At 36.4% G+C, this 24,290-nt stretch overlaps 1 protein-coding gene across 5 annotated transcripts in view; it reads left to right on the top strand.

The window, feature by feature from the left end:
• TRPS1 (transcriptional repressor GATA binding 1) overlaps positions 1-24,290 on the top strand; it is a 279,750-nt gene that overhangs the window by 58,405 nt on the left and 197,055 nt on the right. For all 5 annotated transcript variants that reach the window (XM_027561284.1, XM_027561286.1, XM_027561288.1 and 2 more), the window contains one exon: positions 12,963-14,089. In XM_027561284.1, the coding sequence (XP_027417085.1) occupies positions 12,963-14,089 (1,127 nt within the window). The remainder of the gene's footprint in view (positions 1-12,962; positions 14,090-24,290) is intronic.

Here is a 24,290-nt window from a genome sequence, read left to right on the forward strand (position 1 = left end):
AAAAATGGCATACCTTTTTGATCTGCCCTCTGTATTAGTTTATGGCATATGTGAGATGAAAAAAAAAATCCACCATTTGAAATAGAATGAAATGCAGAACGGACACTTAAGTAATGTATTCATTTCATTTTAGCAATTTTAGTATAGTTGACACTGATGATCAGCTTGAGAAAGTGTATTAGTTTCTGTTACAGTCTGTAGATTTTTATTGTATTATTAGGCCAGGGATTTCAAAACATATTAGGTTTAATATTAACCTTCTACAGGAGTGATTAGAAGAAGTACCGGAGAACTAATGAAATCGCATCACACTTTATTTGACCTCCTTAATCCCTGAAAATATCAGTTATTTTTATCAACTCAGTAGTTATAACACATTTGTTCTAGACCTCTCTTTTGACCTAGTGCCAATTAAGAAAGGCAGGATAACGGGTTATATATAACAGGTAGTGAATATATTTTGCAATGCTCTTAAGAGGGATCAGAAGAGAAATTTCCACGTCCTTTAAAAATGTCAGAATGGCAGTCTTATCACTTTAAGGGAGAAATAAAGAAGATATAAAAAATCCAGTTTCATCTTTGGAAAGCGCTCTTAAAAATTCCATCTTACTTTGTGAATTTCCACAAATAGAATGATTTCTGTGGCGTAGCAAATTAAGCCAACATAGTTATTATGCATGAAAGCTACATGCTTTGAACTGCTGTCTTATTAAAGATCATTTCACTGTCTTATGTCAGATACACTCTGCTGTCAAACTATGATTGGAAAGCAAATACGTGTCTTAGATAAAAGGGTTAGAAGTGAATAATGTTAGTATGTGAAATGGTGTTTTACAATTAGCGAGGAATATGATGTTAATACCTGGATTTCCGGTCAGAGTTTCAGTTTGTTCACTCTGGGGACAACTTCTAAGGAAAGCTGATCCTGGCTGTCAGGAAGGCTCTGAAACCAAGATTACTAAGGGCCTATAGTTTGGAAGAATTCAGATTTTTAAACACACTTCCATTTCCCCCAAACAGTTATTTGTTAGGTTCCTGGTTATTTATAGTAAAGTTTATGTTTGGGTAGAATGAGCTGGACACTTTTCCTGGGCAGTGATTTTAGAAATAAAACAGATGTGGGAGCTATCTGAGTTTGAACTAATAGAACTAGAAATAAAACAGCTGATCCTAGACTCTGCTGTCTCCTAAATCCTTGCGGCAGCGCCCAGTAAAGAAGACAGAAATGGTAGGAGATCACATGCAAGGAGATAATCTTGTTAAAATCATTTTTTTTTCCCCTCCCAAAGAGAAATAATAGGTTAAAAATAGGAGACAGCGATCTATGGAAAAAGTGGATGATCCTTTCAAAGAAATGATTGGAGAGAGAAACCAGCCTAATGAGAGTTAACTTTCTTCAGTTTGGGAAAAGGCCACTGAATGTATTTTAGGCCAAATGCTAATCTTGAATACTTCATACACACACCAGATGTTGATGTAGAAACATGTCTGAAGATAAATAACTTATTAATATTTTTATGCTGAAATAAATATCAGAGAGCTTCCCTATATGCACACATTGAATAAAAGCACATCTGAACTCCGCCCCCTACCCCTTTTCATCCACATATGTTTGTGTTGCTGAAATGCCATTTGAGAGGTTCTTTCCTTGGCACGTGAACTGTGTGGAGACTAAAAGCTGTAGGAAGTAAAATGCTGACTGTAGAATTTCTTTAATGCAGTTTTGTCAGAAATTGATACCAAATTAATGGCTTGTGTGTATTCTGATAGAAAGATGTTGGTAAATATGAGGATTACAGACAAATAGTCATTTCATTCCAGGGATTATTAACATCAATCTGTAATTTAAACCAGTTGAAGTAATAGATGAGCGATTCATTCATCTTTTTCAATTAACTTTTTTTTTTTTTTAACATTCAGGACAGTTGGTGGTTAATGAGAGATTTATGACATTTTAGGCCAAAAAAAAAGGAACAGAAGCCAAAAATAGAGGACTTAAGAACTCTGTGGCTTTGATCTATCTATATTTTGGTTTGACATGGATGGTTTTAAATAATTTGAACTGACCTGAGTGCAAGCATGATACATAGGGTTGGGGGAAAAAGATACAGTTGAAACAAATTTGAAGATTTCTAGTTTCAAGTTCAGATTATTTGACATCTCTTTGGCTTTAATAATTGAAGTTTGGACATGTTTGTAACTGACCATATCCACTTCTGTATAAACTTTATTATACATCATGAAGTCAAGGAATTACAGATTTGTAAAAAAAAAAAAAAAAAAGAATGTCAAATAAGAATGTCTTTTTCTCCTTCATAATCAAAAAATCTGCAGCCAGATAATGGACATCATTTCAAAGGTTCATCATAAAATCAGGACAGGCATTTCTGAACCTGTTGAATTCAGATCCCTCCTGCCCCCTGCCCCTCCCACACCGTGAGGTAGCATACCCAGCCCTGAAATCAGAAGAAAAATATTGATCTTTTCCAAGAAGAAACAAGGAAAGATATAATGGCTAGCTTAAGACTCATAGACTAGACCAGGATGTTATTTTCTCAATTTTTAAATTTCCCCTGCATGTTTTATCGACTACTATGCTTAAATTTTTAAAAATAATGGATGCAACATGATGGATGCAACCCTTTATGTGATTTTTGCTACCTGTGTTCAGCCTTTAAGGCTCACCAATAATAGGAGAAGAGATTGAGTTCTTCTAAAAGTAATTACAGCCTCTTTCTTTTTAATCTGCTTTATTATGCTTATATTTAAACCATTGCTGAGTGGAGGCCTGAGTTGTTAAACATGGACGTTGCTGTTTCATTGGGGCTTAATGTGCGGTGCATTAGGGTGTTTGCGTCATCTTTATGGGGGAGCTCTTAGCCCTCAGATCAGGTTATAAAAGTCAGAGTCTTGTCAAGTTGTGCTTCCCACGGGAAAGTGTTTAGGCTAGCTCAAGTTTATAAATGCTCATGATGTATATGTTGCCTTTGCATATTAGGAAACCTTCCCTGTTATTCTGCATTATTCAGGCCTCTAAGAAGGGAGCTACAGGATGCCAGCTATTAAATTCATTTTAACCCTGAATGAAATTTTTAAGGTTAGCAGAAGAATCTCAGTGACTGTCTAGTGTTTGAGCTAGGAGCACTATGTTTCTGTTTTATAAATATATTTTTAGCAGAGTTGCACAGTATGTCATGTTAGAAGCAAGAAGAACAGATTTTCAAGCTAGGAAGTCATCTTTTGTATTTGTATTTTCAACATATTTAACTCTATGAGCTTTATAAGATTCTTAACATGTTCCCATACACTCCTTTGAACAGGGGATTACAGTTTGGTCTGGGAAAAAAGAGAAAAATCCAGAGAACATTCATCTCATTTTGGTCGATTTTGACTTTTCTTGAATTTTAACCTCCAAATATTTATTTATTTGCCTTCTGTTTCCTTTGATCTGGAGCAAGAGGGAAGTTGTGGAGCTTAGGAGGTTCTCTTGCTTTGTTTTTCTGAGTTGAGGACAATTGCATTTAAAAAAAAAAAAAAACTGGTGAATGAGACTTGAGTCACTTCAGATTCTCTCTAGGGTACAGAGTGTTTGGTCTGTGAAGCCATACTTATTTTTCAGGACTTTGTCTGTTTAACAAGTAATAAAGTGTGCAAAATAAAACATATGCTCAACCTAAGGCCGTAAAAGCAAAGCAAAGTCCTGGCATTTACCAGGTTATTTTCATCATGAAGATAGCTGAGCTGGATAATGTAGCCACCCAGGTGGAATAGAATAGTTTGACCATTTTCACTAATCCTTTTACCTGCATGACGGTTAAATGTCCATTGGGCTTTGTTATAGGAGGGTCAGCCTGATAAATGTCAACCCTTCTTGGATTTTCAGTTTATTTGCTATCGTTTGGAGAACATGTATCACTTTCTTGAATATCTGTATTTCTCTCTAGGCAGAATGTTTAGAAGAAGGAATCGTGGCTATCTGTGCATTCAATCAAATTTAGCATTATTCAACTCTTAATAAAAATTTTATCCCCAAATGGCATGTTCTGCTAGCCATATCAAGTCAGCAGATTATTCAGTGTTTTTTTTTCTTGGGTCATTGTAATTACAGCATACACACAGCTGTTGGAGACACAGATACATATGGAGTGTACTAACCCCAGGAAAGTTGGGAGAAGGAGAGCGGTTCTCTTTCATTTTCTGATTTCCTTTATGGAGTTTGTTTCTGAGAATCATTAGCCCTTAGACCTCTTGAATTCTTCATGATAGGATTCTAAAGCTTAAAGTCAGTGTTAAGCATGTTCAGAATATCGAAGAAGACCTTGTTTAATTTTAATTGAAAATCAAATGTAAAATTTATTTTTCTGTATTACTTTAAATTTGACCAATCCTTCTTTTATTTTTTTAGCTTATATAATCAAAACTACATGTATGCCCTGTTTTTTCCCCCAATTTTGGATTCAGTCCTAATAATAGCTAGCATTTATTAAGGGTTTCTTACATGTGCATATAGACCTAAGCTCTGTACATGTATTAAATAGCTCATCTTCATAAAAACCCTTGAAGTTGACACTACCATTATGTCCGTTTTAGAAAAGGAGGGAGTAAGCATAGAGGAGAGTAACCTGCCCAGGTTCACAGAGTTGCGGAAGTGGGTCAGTGAGATGTAAACCAGGGTAAGTAGGCTACAGAAAACTATCTTGACAACCACTAAGATATAAGGCCTTCTCAACTGTAAGACTGAGTTTACTCCAACCAGAAAAGCAAACAGGCCAAGGGAGGAGATACAAGATGGTACACGAGGGCTGTTTGATACATATTCTCTGAGTCACATTGAATTTGGGGACTTCATCGATTTTGCGGGACTCTGAATTTGGGGACTTTGTGATGGTCTCTTATCCAGTCTCTGTAGTGTGACGCTGCTTTAATTTGAACTTACTAGCTTATAGTTGAAATCATTGAAAAGATAATGAGTTTTGCTGATATGTCTTTTTTCAGTTACTTTTTTCACTGGTACTTTGGCTACAGAAAATACTTCTGATAGAGTGCGTAAGGGCCAAATTTTGATTTCATCAATTAAGGATGCGGTCTTTTATCCCCATATTTTAGGGATACTTTGTCCATGTATTTGATTTACTTCATATTCCCCTTGTTTGAAGGACTTATTTTTAGGAATTTATGAGTTAATAGTTGGTCTCAGAGTTGTATTCCCCTCTTCTGGTTATGAGGCACAATTTAGGTTGGTTTTTCTATGAAGATTCAATGTTAAGGAGATGGATCCAGTTTCCATGTTTTTAAAGTTGTGTAATTAGGTTTTATTCTTTGCCTACAAGTAAGTATAGGAATGGGTGTGGAGGCAGAGAATGCCCTTAGCATGTCTAATTCGTGTCATTCCCCATCATGTGGTCAGAGCTGTGTGAAGTGTCTGGATCCTAAAAGCAAAGTAAGTTGGGGCTACTGTGAGGAACTTAGGAATTCTACTTCTCCAGCATTGCTCCTTTAATATTTAGATGACCTGTTGATTTCAAAGAGCACATGCATTCTTTCATGTGTTCAGTAACATATTGGGAATCTTACAATAAACAGTAGCTTATTCTAAGACCTGTTCTTCCAGCTGACGGACAGGTCAGGTCAGTTCAGTTCAGTTCAGTTGCTCAGTCATGTCCGACTCTGCGACCCCATGAATCACAGCACGCCAGGCCTCCCTGTCCATCACCAACTCCCAGAGTTCACTCAAACTCATGCCCATCGAGTCGGTGATGCCATCCAGCCATCTCATCCTCTGTCGTTCCCTTCTCCTCCCGCCCCCAATCCCTCCCAGCATCAGAGTCTTTTCCAATAGGTCCACCTCAATATTCCATCTGGCATCTCAAAGTCAACACGTGTAGAAGTAAAGTTGTTAGCTGCTTTCCTGAAACAACTTTGTGTTCCTCTCCTTTTTTTCTAGGTTCCTATTTTCAAGTCAGGCTGGAAATGTCAGTTGTCTTGGGTGTCTTCCTGATTTGTATCTCTCCAAACAATGGAACGATTTGTCCTGTCTCTCTTCTTTATTCCTTCCCCGGCTCCACCCTTAATGTTTTCTTAGCACATTCTTAATGGTTTCTCTGCTTATTTTCTTTCTCTTTCTGTTTCCTTCTGTTCTTTTCCCTTCTCAACTCCTACCTCCTTCTCTCCTCTCCTTTTCCTGTTTCTTTCTGTTCTTTTTCCTCTTTCCCTCCTCTTTCACTGTCCTTGCTTTCCTCCATCTCTTCTCATACCCTTCCCTCTCCCCTCCCTCCCTTCCTTCCTTTCTTTAATCTTTAAAAATTCCACTTATCAGTCTTCCTGTGTTTTGTAGAGTCTAAAAAACTAGATTATTTAAATTATACTTGCATAATTAAATTTTCCATAAATTTTTATTAAACATTATTTTAAGTATGCTTGTATAATTCAATGTAGACTCTCCATCAAGACATTACTTTTCCAAATTCTCTCACCCCCCAAATTCCTCCATGTTTCCTGGGAGCAGCCTGCACTGTATCATCCTCGTTTATGTTTTACTCATTTTGTTTCCTGCACCTGAAAAGCCTCTCTGAGATCACCACCTTTGAGTCTCACCCCAAATGCCAACTCATCTGTCCACAGCTCAGTTGTCACCTCCTTTCAGAAACCTTTGCAGACCAGTCAGGGTAAGTTAGGTGCTTTTCCTCTGTGTGATCATGGAACGTGGTACATCTCTTAGCAGAAGTACATATTCCACTGTTGTCATTTATTTAGCTGGGAATTTTCTGCACTGAAATGCAGACTGTTGGGAGTTTGTCATTTCTTTGAGTCTTTTCAGTGCTTGGCATGTAGGAGGCATGCCACGAGTCACCATTCCCTGAAGGAAGGATGTTCCACAGTGATTCAGCTCTCATTTCCCATTAAGACCCTCTTTAGAACAAACACGCAATTAATATTTATCTCCATTCTGAGCCAGCAGTGATGGCAAATCAGATGCAAGAGAGGAGTGTTATGGATAATGGACTCAGCCTTATCATCCACTTACACTGCATTTTCAGTTTTCTTTTGCATATTTTCTCCTAAGAGATTATCTTCTAAATTAGTGAGACTGACTTTAAGGTTTACTGGTTTTCTCTCTCTCCAAATACCAAATAACCATAGAAAATTAAATTGATGTTATCCTGAGTAAAATGAGAAAACCAGTTTGAGATAGACTGTTTATTACTGTAATCCAAAAAGTTTATTATAAAAATGTAGGTAATTAAGAATGGGCCGTATTTTACCCTTATATTTGCCCCTTCTACCAATTTAAGTTATGGATCCACTCCCCCCCACCTCCCCTGCCCAAATAGTTGGCTTTGGTAAATCCAAATGACAAGGTTGTTTATGGGATTTATTCTGGCTACATATATATATATATATATATATATATATACACATATATATGTGATATATGATAACACAAGACTGAGCTGATTGCCATTTAATTATGTTTGTTTTTGAAATTTTAAATATTTAATTTCCATCAAAGATACATCATTGAAGAACTCTAAATTCTGCAGTGTTTTTTTGAAGCACTGTGCAATACAGAAACACCCCCAATGCAGATTAGCACTTTGATCCTGAATTTAGTTATTTTCAGCCACGATGGGCCCTGACACATTTCTTCACATTATTTGTGAGTTTAGTATTTGAACAGTGATTTTTTAACAACTTAACTTTTTATTGTCAAGAATTTGCTTTTTTGATGATCAACCAGTAACCTCAAGTCCTTTTAAATTAGTACCCTCCTAATTGTTTCTGTTGCTATCAATTACAGTACTTGAAAATGAACCACATCTGAGGAAGAGTTTGTATTTAGTTCAAACAACTCTTTTTGTTCCATTGAAAATAAGTACATTTACTAAAGTGTCATTTTAAGAGTTTCGAGGCTTTAAAAGATCCTTCCTTTTCACATATTCTTTTAGATACGATTCTTACTAGTTTTTGTTCCATATTATTAGAAGGAAAAAACTAAATTGAGGTTAAAGACCTTGAAAAAGAGCCAACCTTTTATATTTTTAACTTCTGTAGTGAAAGTTTTGTGAAAAGCCATATGCAGATAAATTATAAATGAAAGATGTAGAACGAACTACATGGAAGGAAGAGTTTTTAGAACTGAGGTTAAAATAGAATAAAAAGGTGTCATAGTCCTCCATCAGTAAAAAACAGCTTATAATAAAATCTGTTCCTTTTCATCCCCTAACAGGTATCTTGGGTGTTTCTGTATAACTCTGATTCACAAGTGAATGACTCTGTAATCTGTTTGTTTTGGGGTGAAAGATGCAGTTTGTCTCATTGTTTGAAGAAGCCCATTTGTCACGTTGAGTTAATGACAATAAGGCTGTGAATTACTATAGCCCCCATATCCCAAGTAGGTGGGAGATTTCATGTCTCCAGTAACTAGTTCATTCATTCAACCAAAGTGTATCGTGCTCCTGCTTACTTCCAAAGATGAATGAGATACCATTCATTCGGTCCGGTCCAAAAAGGAATGTAAATGAAAGCATTAGCTTAGTAACAACAGAATTGAGCTTTTCTGTTTACAGTTAAGAATACTAGCAGTGACAAGTATTTGAGTTTGACTTTACTACTTCCCCCTCTGTTTAGTCTTTTCAAGTGGCCAGAGAAATTCATGAGATAGTTCATTTTATTAAATAATAGTTTCATTCATGTGAATAGTACTATAGAGTGTGCTGTCTGACATGGTATTCACCAACTACATGTGGCTATTTAAATTTCAGTTAATTAAATTTATGAAAAAGTCATTAAAACATAAAAAAAAATCAGTTCTTCATTTGCACTAGCTTTGTTTCAAGTGCTTAATAACCACATGTGGCTAGAGCCTGCCGTGTTCAACAGGATAGACAATTACAGAACATTCCCATCAGCTCAAAGAATTCTAGACCGATCTAGACTTTGCAAATAACTTTCAAGTGCATTCTATCACTTGATCCTCATAATAATCCTAAAAAGTGGCAAGGAGTACAGTATTCTTTATACTCTTAAAGATGAGGAAACTGAGATTCCAGAAAGTTAAATAATGTGTCTTTTCACAGAATTTGACTTGAGACTTCCCTTGAGAGCAAACAAATGCAAGTAAAGATAAACACAAATGAATACAATATTTTCTCCATAAATTTTTATCATAAAATATAAGTATTTTTTTTTAAAGAGCTTTTACTTTAAGTAATTAATTAATTAATTTAGTTTTGGCTACGCTGAGCCTTTGTTGCTGCACTGGCTTTTCTCTATTTGCAGTGAGCAGGAGTACTCTAGTTGTGCTCACGCTTCTCATCGCAGTGATGTCTCCTGTTTCTGGGCAGGGTCTCTAGGGCATACAGGCTTCAGCAGTGGCGCCCAGGCTTAGTTGCACCAAGGTATGTGGGAGCTTCCCAGATCAGGGATCACACCTGTGTCTCCTGAGTTGGCCAGCAGATTCTTTTCCACTGAGCCTCCAGGGAAGCCCTCAATATACGTAATTTAAAAACAGAGGTGTGGTCTAGTTTGTTTACTTCTGTAACCTGATGTCTATTACAGAGATTAGGTGTCAGTTTTGGCCCAAACAGAATTTGCAGGTTAAAAGGAATTTTTAAATATGGATATCTGTATCTAAGGCATTGCCAGATTAATGGATTTTTATTAGAGTTCTGTTAGCAAAATAAGAAACATTGAAGTTTATACTCTTTATTCTGCTGTGATCTCTTTTTAGTATAGTCATAGCTAGTGAATAAGTTTTTTTCTATCACAATGGCTGGGTTCAACCGCTTGGAAAGTTGCAAATAATTCTCTGAAAGTGTAGGTGCTGTTTCCTGGCAATAAGATTAAATAAACTTTTGCTGCAAAACATTGATTTTGCATTAACTGTTCTTGCTGTGTATTTGGGTTTAATCTAGAAAAGAATTGTTTTAAGTCAACATTTGTGAGTCATGAAATTAAATGGACATGGTCGATAGTCTTAAGTATGGTGTCCTAAAATTAGAAATTGTATTTTACTAAATGATATACGTCAGTCATATTTTGCCACATCTGTTATAATGTATAAAAATGGCCACAAATGTAGCCTTAAAACCTTCTTTTTGAAAGAGAAAAGAGATAGAACACTGAGTAATTATGTTTACTAAAGTTGACTTTTATAATGTATAGGATATATAATTCCAATAGTGTATTAACTTTTAATAATATGTAATACTAATGTGATTAAATGCTGTTTACCAGGAAGGCAAATAGATAATCCATATATGTCAGTATTGTTCTTTTCATTAAATGAGATCCTTCTGTTATTGCTTGTTTGAAGGACAGTGAATAATATGAAGGCAGTTTTTAGCATAAAGCATATAACCATTAAAAGCGTCCTAAATAATGGAGTTCGCTCAGTAGCTCAGTGCATATAGAATCCACCTGCCATGCAGGGGACACAGGTTTGATCCCTGGATTGGGACGATCCCCTGGAGTAGGGCATGGCAACCCATTTCAGTATTTTTGCCTGGAGAATCCCCTGGACAGAGGAGCCTGGCGGGCTATAGTCCATAGGGTCACAAAGAGTCTGACCCGACTGAAACGACAGAGCATAGCTGCACGCTGTTTAGACACATAGACACTACCAACTCAAAACATTTAATACAGTTTTCACAGTAGTTTAATTAATTCCAGACCAAAAAGTTTAACTGGCAGTTTTTGGTATGAAATGTCCTGTGACCGGATAGTAGTCTTTCTTAGCATGGATTTTCTGACTCTTAAAGTTGATGTCAACTACTGAAAGAGATATTTTGATGCTTCATAGTCATTTTAATTCATTTCAAAATCTTCACTTTTGGGGCTTTCTTAACACTGTATGAGCTCTTCGCTCAGCCCTTGCAGTGTGGACATGAAACATGAGGCTTGAAGATTGCAAAATCAAAGAAACAGTGATGATGTGTCGTGGTTTCTCAGGAATCCTTATTCTACAAGCGATAGTTCAAAACATTTTCTGCTAGGGCAACTCGGTAACTCTGAGAAACATGGTAGCTCAGAGAAGCATATTTCTGTCTTTAGAGCTTGTACACTGGCTTTCTTTGCCTACATTAGAGAAGATGGGAATAATTCTGAATTTGTGCCTTTTGATTCAAGTTGAAGTTCCTGAACCAAGTACCTGAGTAGGCGGCATGCCATTGAAAGGTTTCATTTTGTTTTTGAAAGCAAGGTTCTTCTCATTTCTAGTGAATTAGAAAATGGAGGAATTTTACAGTGTTATGCATTACATTTCACTGCAAGTTTTATTTGCTTTGATTTCTAAAATGCCAGTTAGAGTGGTGATTAGACTTATCTTGTGTGGTCTGACCTCGATATCTTTTACACCAGTGATTAATTGTCAGATTGTTGCCTGGGAGGGTGCCCCCAGTCTTGCCCTTCTGATTAGATGATGCTGTGCTGTCAACAGACTGCAATCTGGGGGTTTGCCATGGTAAATTTAGACATTGTCTAAAGTGAAACATTGTCATCTTCGATGAAGGACTGTGGGAGTCCTTTGTAATTTATTATCTTAATGTACAGTAAATGTTGAGCCCTTGGTGTGTTCATGCACATTTTCTCAAACTGTAATATTGGAAGTAAGTTTAAAGGTTGCCCCCAGGGAGGAAGCTGTTGACCAGAGAGGTTAAGTCTTTCTATCCAGGTCACATCCCTCTTTAAGTGGCGAATGGACTTCTGTCTTGGTCCTGTACAGTAGTGTACAGCCATGTCTCTCAGTGCGCTAAAGGAATATTATTTGCATGTTAAGTAGAGTCTTTTAAATGATTTTGAGATGCTTGAGACTTTTTCTCATGGAGTGAATTGGATATGAGCAGTGATCACACATGTCATTTTTGAGCAGCTGTGAAAGAAGGAAGAACACAATTATGCCACGTGCTTAATCTGTTACATCTGGTTGCTGGAAAATTTTTAAAAATTCCCCTGATTGTTAAAAAAGGAAATTTCTCCCCCTTTGGACCAGTTCTGTCAAAACTCTTTCAAACCATGAATTTTGACTGCTGGGTGCTGGCACTCAGTTGAGCTGCCTGATGTGGTGTACCCAGAGAAGAGTTTTATATAAAATGCCCTTTGAAGGCTGTGGTTGCCCTAGCACATATACAATTTTTTAATTTTGGATAGGAAACCAAGCTGTTGTGATTTTTATGGTGGAATTATTTTATTTTAGTCCTTGACTATCCCCACGACCAGCTCATCAGAGCAACTGAGTCTTTGCTATGAGACAGAGCCTTCATCAAACAAGGCTCATGAAGCTTTTCTTCATTTTATTTGTTCTAGATTGGGAAACATTTTATTAAATTCCTTACCTTAGTCCTCCTTCACCAAGATTTCAAGCCCAGAGATTTCATTTTACTTTCAGTCTAACTGCGTACTTGGGCTTTAACCATGAACCGTTTTGTGTGGTCATTTACCACTTTTATTTTACCCGAAAGATAGACTTCATCTTTGCAGCCTCATTGCCGTAGGAACTGAACAGAGGATTTCCTCGGAGGGTGCCTGCATTGAGTAATCTCTGAGCAATTGCCTCTGGTTTTGACAGCAACCCTTAGCTTTGTGACAAGAAATCCCGTGATTTGGATGCTTCTGCAGGATTTGAAGGAGGCAGTCTTCAAACCTTTAATTGAAAGTCATCTTCTTAGTCTTTTGTTTAAAAGTATATATTATTAAATCCTTTGAATTTGTTATAGTACTTTTATTACTTACCTTCATCTGATACTTTGGCCAAAAATGTTTAGCATAATGAGCCTCTCAGAGAGTGGCTATTGAGTAATGAAGAGTGAATTTCTTTGGCTCTAATTATTCAAGTGATTTCATAATAAGCAGAAGCACTATTGTATTTTTTGATGTAGAGTACCTGGCAGTGTCGCCTCCACCCGCCTACAGAGAACACTGAATTAATGATACCTTTAAAGTAACATGCGTGTCTTCTCTGCCAGGTCACTTCAGGTGGAACATTCATTGGCATTGGCCGGAAGACACCAGATTGCCAAGGAAACACCAAGTATTTCCGCTGTAAATTCTGCAATTTCACTTACATGGGCAACTCATCAACAGAACTAGAACAACATTTTCTGCAGACTCACCCGAACAAAATAAAAGCTTCTCTCCCCTCCTCTGAGGGTGCAAAACCTTCAGAGAAAAACTCTAACAAATCCATCCCAGCAGTCCGGTCTGGTGATGCTGGAGACCTGGGCAAATGGCAGGACAAGATCACAGTTAAGGCGGGAGATGACTCACCCATTGGTTACTCAGTGCCCATCAAGCCCCTTGACTCGAGACAGAATGGTACAGAGGCCACCAGTTACTACTGGTGTAAGTTTTGTAGCTTCAGCTGTGAGTCCTCGAGCTCACTGAAGCTGCTAGAACATTACGGCAAGCAGCATGGCGGAGTGCAGTCAGGCGGCCTTAATCCAGAATTGAATGATAAGCTTTCCAGGGGCTCTGTCATTAATCAGAATGATCTAGCCAAAAGCGCAGAAGGGGAGCCAATGACCAAGGCAGACAAGGGCTCTAGTGGGGTGAAGAAGAAGGACTTCTCCAGCAAGGGAGCAGAGGATAACATGGTCACGAGCTACAACTGTCAGTTCTGTGACTTTCGATATTCCAAGAGCCATGGCCCCGACGTCATTGTGGTGGGGCCGCTTCTTCGTCATTATCAACAGCTCCACAACATTCATAAGTGTACCATTAAACACTGTCCATTCTGTCCCAGAGGCCTTTGCAGCCCAGAAAAGCACCTTGGAGAAATCACTTATCCATTCGCTTGTAGAAAAAGCAATTGTTCCCACTGTGCGCTCTTGCTTTTGCACTTGTCTCCTGGGGCGGCCGGGAGCTCGAGAGTCAAACACCAGTGCCACCAGTGCTCGTTCTCCACCCCCGACGTGGATGTGCTCCTCTTTCATTATGAGAGCGCGCACGAGTCCCAGGCATCGGATGTCAAGCAAGAAGGCAGTCACCTGCAAGGACCAGACGGGCAGCCGGCTGTCAAGGAAAGCAAAGAACACTCATGTACCAAATGTGATTTCATTACCCAGGTGGAAGAAGAGATTTCCCGACACTACAGGTAAGCCATGGGTGGGGGGGACAACATAGTCAGGAGAAAATGATAGAAATTATCCAGAGGGCTGACCCAAGAATTGTAGGGAGTGATTGTGGTGACCGGGGGAAGTTATAGAACAAGGTTGTGTTCTATAAAATCATAGAACTGCAGATTTCATATTGCTGGACATGATAACCCTAGATTTTAATTGGGTCACTTATTTCAGACTGTTTAGACTTACGTTTCATATCTGTTTTATACCAGCTACTGAATATATTTTAAAATTCACAATGATGCTGATAATGCTGATGGCTTTACCACAATTTGTTTATTTGCCCTTGCTAAGTGTGACCCCATATCCCATGATTTTTCATGGAGCAGCTTCCAAATGAAAGATGCCACCATAATACGTTCTATTCTCTATTCCAGCTGGGAAACAATTCACTTGAGAACATATTGCTTATTTTGCTTTTCAAATGAAATCAGACATTCTTCTAGCTTAAAAAAAATTAAGCAACATCCTTGTTTTGCATACAGACGGTAGTCTGAAGGTGAGAATTGAGTTTCTCTACACTCTGAATGAGTAAAGCTGCTAAGTGTTTCGGATTCTTAAATAGATGTAGGGTATATTATGTTTCCCTTCTCCTTTGATCCTGTTCTCATTGTAGACATTAACTTTTCCAATTAACCTTTCATGCTTTCTAGAGATGACTTAGAATTCATGTCTTTATTTAATTTATGTATTCATTCCTTAACTAACTTACTCCAAAAATATGCATATTGCCAAGGCATTGATTGTAAAAAGGAAAAGAAGATAAACATAGATGGTGCCCTTATGGAACTTATGGTTTAGTAGGGAAGATCTCAGCAGCTCATTGTAAGAGTGAAGAGTTTCAGAAAAGATGGAAGTGGAGACCACTGCATTGGCTTAGTGACAATATAGCCCAATATGGTAAAGGAGGAAATGTCTCTGCTAGGAAGGGGCATTTAAACTGAGACTGGGTTATAAGTAGGAATTAGTTCCACAAAATCTTTGTAGTATAGTGCATTCAGATATTACTTCCCAAGTATTGGGTATTTTCTTGTTATGGTGCTTCTAAGCATCAAAGTAAAGAGCTTTATTTACTATTTTCAAGAGCTTTTCCATATGCAGATTCAATATCCTAGTTTAAAAATCTAGTTATTTATATGTTCACATCCTGAGATTTTGAATAGTTCCTCCCATTCTTTTATAAGTTCTGTGTTCGTACCGGTGTATGTATGTTTTCTCAGTCACCAGTAATGAAGCAGTTTATGTCCAACAATAGGCTAATAATGTTAGAAGTTAATTTGAAGGGCATCCTAATGTTCACAGTGAATCTAAATGCTCAGAAAACACTTCCTTGAGATTTACACTGTTTAATTTATAAGGTCAGCCCTGGGAAAGACAGTCCTGCAATCAAATATGTGTTCACACTTGCAGTGAGTGTTTTTGGCTCTTTTGATGTTAGCTGCATGCTAATTTATTTCTGGAGCAGGCAGACGTTAGCTTTCTTCCCAGCCCTGTTAGTATACATACTGTGCATATACATTTCTTAAGCGATACAAAAATTAGATAACTCATTTTTTTTTTTTGAAGAAGGAGGCTTTTTAAAATCATGAAGATATTAGCTAATATACACACAAACACACACACAGATATATGTAGATACCTGATCCCTTGAATGAGTGACTTTTTTTGAGGAAGGTGAGGCCACTGCTTGAAAACTTGGCTGGAAAAATAGAGATTCCATGTTTTGGTTAAACAGATGAAAATCTCCTAAGAAATAAAATATGAATAAAAATATTATTGAGTAACCTGAGTTTAGTTAATATTCAGTAATGAAAGTGAGCTCCAGAGACTAGTCTGTGTTTTGTTCACTGTTGTGTCTGCACAATTTAGCATAGTGCCCACCGGAGTGATAGGAACTCACTGAGTATTTAAATAGATGAAATCCCAGTGAGATTTTGCCTTCACAGTAGTTATGAATAAGTAAAAATCTCCATAGTGAGTTTTAGTTTAATCTTTGATTATTGAATGGTCTTGGAACCCTTCTGAGGACTCACAAAATGATACTATATTTTGAATGTAAATCAACCTCTCAGCATTTTATTAGATTAAAACAAAATTAGCACCCCTTATCTCTAAAACATTATAATACTCTTGCACTTATTTTTAAAACCTAATGTAGTTTGTGTGGTCCTAGGTCCTTTAGGGTGCTGAGTAGTTTATCTCTAATCAGAGTTCTTATAGAAATCTTCTAAACTTGGAGACTTATAGTTTCAGGAGTCACAGCTCAGTAAGAAGTATAAAGAGAGAAAAAACAAACAAAAAGAAGTATAAAGAACCTCTACTGAAATTTGAACATTGGAGGCTCCAGGGATATAAAAGGAAGGAGTCACATGAATGTTGAAAATGTTATCTGCTATCAAAGCACTTTCCCCAAATGCCAATTTTGAAGATACTATAAGAGGAGACAAGTTTACCACATCATGACAGTTTCTAGTTAAATTTTTATTTATTCATATTATTCATGTTGGGAAACTTTTACAATAATTCTGTTATTACTGTGGAATATTCTAGACTTTTGAGTATTTTATATACAAGACTTACGATGTAGTAAAAAGATAGCGTAAATGGGAAGCTATACAATGTGTAAAATGATGTAACTCTGAAATAACTATAGCTGAGAAGCAAGAGAGTTGATTTAAAGCTATCAGAGAAAAACCCCAGTGAGGATTTCATCCCATGGGCCTTTTCCCAAAGAACCAGGTTTAACCTGAGTTGAACTTCCAACATTATCCAGTTAGTAAGTGAAATTTGACCAATTCCCCTTTCTTTATGTTTTATATTTACTTACGATCTCCCATACTTTACATCATGACAAAGTTGTTATGTTCCGCTCTTTGAATTTGTTTCTCATACTCCATTTCTTTTATTATATATTATTTCATTACCAGCCTGCCCATTCTCTAATTGACTTATTTTCTTCTTCACAATTTTCAGTGTTATAATTTAATGCTTTTGGTGTTATAGGAGGAATATATCCTTACAAAACAACTATACCAGATAAAACATACTTCTTAGTGACATGTTAGACTTCCATGAATTAGGAAAAGTTTCTGAAATTTTTCTTTTCTCCCCTTCACCAAAAGGGAGCTAAACCCAGTCTGGGGAGAGCAAATGGGCAATGCAAGTTTGCACAGAGGGAAAATACTGACATTGATGTTGCAGTCATATTGAGACTAAGCCTGTAATCACTGGCAGAGAGAGGGTGTTGAATTCAAGGGTTTCACTGTGAGCGGGCATCATGAAGGTGACTAACGTGATTCCATATTACTACCTTCTTCTTGAGTCCTGTCAGAGGTAAACAAAAATTTGTTTCTAGCAAGATACTCCAGTTTCCACCTCCATGTTTTGGATGGCCCAAGATAAACTCATATGAGCTCCCCATTATAACAGTTCACTATACGGCAAGGCTATAAATTGCTACATGTGAAATCTGTAGAAAATGCAAATAATAGCTTTATATACCCAGAAACTTCCGATCAACAGTTTTCATTGAGAAAATAATAATTAATGAATGTTTAAATAAATGAAAGTTACACTTATAAATTGATCAAGCTACATGAAACTATAAATAGCCAGGAATATTAAAAAAAGAAACAAAAGCATTTTTGAATGAACAATATAATTACTGAAGTTTAAATCATATGGATAGGAGAAGTAACAGATCGGCAAATGAATGAGAGCGAATGAGTTAATCGAAAGTTCAATCTGGAGGTATTAGCCAGAATACTTTACAGGAGGGGAAAGGGATGGACAATATCAATGGTGGTTATTAAGATATGAAAATACAAGATGTTCTAACATGAATCTAATTAGAGTCCCAGAAGAAAATAATATCAAATGGAAGATAGGCAATCAGTATTTGTGGAGATAATGGCAGAAGAGTTTTTAATACTGATGAAAAACATAAATACAGATATAAAGTAGGATACCATATACTAAATAGATATGTAGATCTTTCTTGACTTTTGATGGGTTTTGTTGTTGTTGAGTCACTAAATTGTGTCTGACTCTTTGGAACCCCATGGACTCTAGCCTGCCAGGCTCCTCTGCCCATGGGATTTCCCATGGAAGAATACTGGAGCGGGTTGCCATTTCCTTCTCCTGGGGATCTTCCCAACCCAGGGTTTGAACCTGTGTTGCCTACATTGGCAGGTGGATTCTTTACCACTGAACCACCTGGGAAGCCCGCTATAAAGCCTGTTTTATAATGAAATGATGAATATTTTATGTAATTCATTGACTATTGTATAGAAAGTGAAAAACAGAATGGTTGGGTACAGAATGGTTGTAACTTTATTGGTTGTTTCTTCTCATGATCACATGGATGACTGGGAGCTGGGGCACCCCGCTGAGCCCAGCACCACTGTATCACATATCCTGTGTATCATCACCCCAGGAAAAGATCCAAATTAAAAATGCAAAGTACAGTTTGTACTGAATGCTTATGGCTTTTGCACCATCCTAAAAGGTTGAAAGATTGTAAGTCAAGTCATCGTAAGTGGAGGACTATCTGTATGCAAATAAATTCAGTCATAGACTGTTGTAGTAAAAATTATAATGCCAAGGCAGAGAGATTCCTTAGAGCAGTTAAAGAGAAACAACAGCTCAACTATTCAGAAAACAGTTTTTGGTTAATAGCAGATTTTTATCAGCAATAGTGGAAGCCAGAAGAGAGAAGAATATTGTTCACAGTTTTGAAGGGGGAAAAAAAAGTCTACCTAGTGTTGTCTACTTGTCAAAACTGTCTTCCAAAAACTAAGAGAAAAGACATTTTCACGTAAGCAAAGACCAGGGAACTGTGAATAATTATATTTAACAACCATAGCATGCCTAATTTATGCAGTTATAAAGGGATGGACTGAGATATTGGGCAACACTATTATGTTAATTTGCAGGGAGATTGATCAGAAGTAGGGTGTTCTAAGGTGCTTGAATTGTCTGGAGTTAGTCAGAACTTTGTTATGCATATTTTAATAGTTTTAGGGATAACTAGTGAAAGAGTGGGCTTTCCTGGTGGCTCAGAGGTCAAGAATCTGCTTCCCAATGCAGGCTGTGTGGGTTTGATCCTTGGGTAGGGAAGATCCTCTGGAGAAGGAAATGGCGACCTGCCCTAGTATTCTTGCCTGGAGAATTCCATGGACAGAGGAGCCTGGTGGGCTGTAGTTCATCGTGTTATAAAATAGTTGGACAGGACTCAACAACTAAATAACAGCAACCAAGGAAAGAGTAGGAGATGAGTACATGACTTCCAAAGCTCTGGAGGAGGAAAATGGACGACAAAATAGAGAACACCCGTCAACTTCGACCTTTATTTAATGGCAAAAGAGGATACATGGGGAAAAGTGGACAAATAGAATTTTTTAAAAAGATGGTAAAAAAAAGTCCACATATCAAAAATCTTGAACCTGTGGGATTAAACTTTCCACTTAAAAATATTATCAGACATATTAAAAAAGAATATTTAACTAAAGTTCTGTATAGGTTACACACTTAAAGCGTAAGGCTGAGAGTTTGAAAGAATAAAATATACCAAGTTATAGGAGCAAATACAAACCAAATAAAACTTGAGGTAGCTTTATTAATCTCATACAGTTTAGACTCTTAAAAAGTATATGTGGGACAGGTCATTACCAATGAGAAGAGGTTCAGTTCATCAGAAAGATATATTAATTACTGATATATAAAACATGAATATAAAATATATATGTAAAGCAAAAAGTAATGAAGAACTACAGAGAAAATATGACAAACCACAATCACAGTAGCACATTTTAGGAAACCTCCCTTATTAAAGGTGAACAGAAAAATTTTCAAAATGTAAAATATTTGAGCAACAAATTAAGAAACTTTATGTATTTATTTATTTTAGCCACACTCTGAGGCTTCTGGGATCTCAGTTCCCTGACCAGGGTTGAACCTGGGCCATGGTGGTGAAAGCCCAGAATCCTAACCACTAGGCTACCAGGGAACTCCCTTTTTTTTTTTAACTTGATTTACTTAAAATACGTGATATCTGCACCCAGCAATTAGAGAATGCCTATGCTTTTCAAGAAGATATAAAATGCTTATAAAACTTGTCACATACTAAACCAAAAAGAAATCAGATTTCAAAAAAATAATATAGAGCATACCCTTCTATTCAGTGTAATTAAATTAGACCTTCATAGTAGGAAGATAAGGATAGATGACATCACACAAGGCAGGTATTAACCAAAGTAAAAAAATGAGGTCATTTTATTTATTCCAGAAAACACAGATGTTAAGACAAAAAACATATAACAGGTAAAAAAATGGATAAAGTAGAGAATATTTGCCAGTGCTTATGAAGCACAGGCTGGAATCAGGGTTGCCGGGAGAAATATCAATAACCTCAGATATGCAGGTGACACCACCCTTATGATAGAAAGCGAAGAGGAACTGAAGAGCCTCTTGATGAAAATGAAAGAGGAGAGTGAAAAAGCTGGCTTGAAACTCAACAATCATGAAACTAAGATCATGGCATCTGGTCCCATCACTTCATGGCAATCAAGTGGGGAAACAATGGGGAAGATGGGGAAGAATGAATATGGGGAAACAATGGAAGCCGTGAGAGACTTAATTTTCTTAGGCTCAAAATCACTGGATTGGTGGCTGCAGCCATGAAATTAAAAGACGCTTGCTCCTTGGAAGAAAAGCTATGACCAACATAGACAGCATATTAAAAAGCAGAGACATTACTTTGCCAACAAAGGTCTGTCTAGTCAAAGCTATGATTTTTCCAGTAGTCATGTATGAATGTGAGAATTGGACTATAAAGAAAGCTGAGTGCCGAAGAATTGATGCTTTTCAACTGTGGTGTAGGAGAAGACTCTTGAGAGTCCCTTGGACTGCAAGGAGATCCAACCAGTCCATCTTAAAGGAAATCAGTCCTGAATATTCATTGGAAGGACTGATGCTGAAGCTCCAATACTTTGGCCACCTGATGTGAAGAACTGACTCATTGGAAAAGACCCTGATGCTGGGAAAGATTGAAGACAGGAGGAGAAGGGGATGATAGAGGATGAGGTGATTGGATCACGTCACTGACTCAATGGACATGAGTTTGAGCAAACTCTGGGAGTTGGTGATGGACAGGGAAGCCCAGCGTGCTGCAGTCCATGGGGTCACAACGAGTCAGACATGACTGAGTGACTGAATTGATGATTTTATAAAGTGAATTTATCAGATTCTGGAAATATCAGACGCTCATATTCCCAAAGATCACATCATTTCAACCCTCAGAAGGAAACTTCTTGTTTGGGACCATTAGTAAACAAGTGAAAAAATGTTCAGAGTAGTAATTTTTTAAAGAGCAGTACAACCAAAACAAAAATAAACTGAAACAAACAAGAAAAGACCGCATAATTCATAAGAGATTAGTTACATGAATTGCAGATTTTTCATACATGGAATATTATGCAACAGTGAATTTGAATAAATGACAACTGAGTACAACATGGGTGTCTTTATAATTTTGACTGAATAAAAACAAATAAAAGGCAGCTATTTGTAGCTTCACACCATTACAGAGTTCAAAAACCAGCAAAACAAAACTATATACATATATTCACATATATTCACATATGTTTGCACTGTATATGTGCATCACATTTATATAATACATTGAACTGCACCATAAATATTATTTTTCCTCCATAAATAATATTTTTCCTCTTTTTGTATATATATGTGTACATAGACTCTGTCAGTCTGAATCTCTCTATATATGAAGAATATATATATATGAATCATATTTTACGATTCTATAATTATGTTCCAGTTTTCACTTTTTGCCAAACCTCTTTATAAATGTGTATATAATGTGTGTGTACACATGTGTGACTAACATTATACAATAAAATTTTAAAATAAAACTGAGGCATCAGTTCTCATCATATACATATACAACAAACAAGTGAATGAATAGTTAACTTCCCTTATCATTAAGGAACTACTTGAAAATCAATGATATTGTCATTATCTATCCACTTAACTAGAATGTGGAAAATGTACATATTTTTTGGTAGTATATGTGATGACAAATATCTGTCTGTTCAGAGTTAAAATTTGTTAAACAGTGAATATTTTACACATAAAATATATATACCTCAGGTTGAAGGAAATAGCATTAGATACTGTAGCTGATTAAAGTAATGTAGCTACTCTACAATTTCTCTCTTAAAAGAGCACTGAGAAGGAGCATGAACTCTGTGCCCTGCTAGTTCTGAAGAATAGATTTTATGATAAGCACATAATTATCAACACATCTGAAAAAGCTAAGTACAGAGTGCATTAGTACAGTTTCCAAAAGGGTGAGTACCATAATAGTAACATCTACATTTGTGTCTTTTATGTGTCATGTTCTTTTGAACAGTAAGTAATAAATCAGTTGCCTGCAAGACTTTGAAATATAATTCAAGTTGAAAATTCCCATTGTGGCACAAAAAGTTACCCAGGATGATATAGTTCATTAAGAAAATAACCCACAACTGTATTACCTTTATTTGGACACATAATTTATTAGAAATTTCAAATTTGATAGTCCTGCAGACTTTATACAAGAACAATTATTGAGTCTTGGAATAAGATAAGTGTTAATCATGATTTCCATTTCATATTGTGTAAATTATATATATTATGTAATTGATTTCCCACATCTTGTTTACTGTCTATTTCATGGAAAGATTTATCTTCCTATTTCTAACATTTGATAGGGACATCTCATTTTTGAAAGTGAATCATAAATTGAGATTTTTTTCAGATTGACATTAGTTGTGTTTTCTCCTACCATGTGAAGGTGAAATCACCCCACACTCTTGTAAAAAAAGGGTCCAATTACTCCAAATGAGTAAATACTCATCAGATCATTTCATTTAAGAAATACAGGATGAGCAGGTTGAATGGAATCTTACTCAGTCAGAATTTCAGTTTTCATTAGATTATATATTATGTACTGCCCTTTGCACTTGACTAAGGCTGAATATTCAATTTTCAACATTCAAAAGTTGATTGGTTATCCACCTACACATCTGTAATTCCTTTTCTTTTTGTCCCTCAAATACTCTCTTCACATGCTTTTCATTCCGATGTTCAGCAGTGCTGGTTATCTCAAGTGCCACACCTGTAGACTTATGACACAAAATATGACTAATTTTATTAGTTGTCACATCTACTGAACTATATTTCAATTAAATCACTTCATTTACTCCGTTTTTGTGACAATTTATTTGTCAGTATTTGTTTACTTAATTACCAAAAAATACCTTGAAGTCTTAATGGATTAATATTTATACTTTATTCATTTACTTTGATGTTCATTTAGTCATTGAGGCAGAAAAACTGTGCTTAAAACTACTGAAAGTGAAATACAGGTTACTGGGTAAAGGAGAACCTTTTAAGTGATGGCAAAAATAAAGGAGAAAGGAGAAAAACAAAGTGCTGCTTAGAGCTGACTTCACAAATACTGTGAGCTGTTCATTATGAAAATGGAAACATACAGATATTATCAGAGTAGAGCAAAAAAGTAGCTTCTTAGCTGATTTTTCTAGGATTTAGAAAACCTCAGTTCTTTATGAATTATGAAAATAATTTTTAATCTCTACTAATGAATGAAACACTTCTACTAGAATAAAAGACACTGAAATATTAATGGATCTGAAATAAATGCTTTTTATAACACATGAAAACTCTGTCAAGTAGGATAAGGAAAAATCTTTTTTTCTCAAAGAAATTTAAGTCACTTGAATCAAGTACGATTTGATTTTTTTATGCAGCTTGATCCAGTTTTCTCTGGAGGCAAAAGATGATTATCTCTTTTATCAAAGTTGATTGTCTTCATTGTCTTTACATTGGACAAATTGAGATTTTATGAAAGTATATCAGAAACATTGCATGGGACATACTTACTCTAAAATATTTGCATATTTTCTGAAATTCACATTTAACTGGGCATCCTGTGTTTTATCTGACAGCCATGGCAGGGCTATCTACAGAATGATATCTTTTTTCTTCAGGTAGCATGAAGAGAATGTTTGCTATCCAGATGGCAGCAGAGTATAGAATTTAAATGAATGCAAATATATTTGCAGTGTCTTTTAAATTAGTTTTGCTTAATGT

Source organism: Bos indicus x Bos taurus, chromosome 14, assembly GCF_003369695.1.
Source record: "Bos indicus x Bos taurus breed Angus x Brahman F1 hybrid chromosome 14, Bos_hybrid_MaternalHap_v2.0, whole genome shotgun sequence".
In the NCBI taxonomy this organism is placed as follows: Eukaryota; Metazoa; Chordata; class Mammalia; order Artiodactyla; family Bovidae; genus Bos; species Bos indicus x Bos taurus.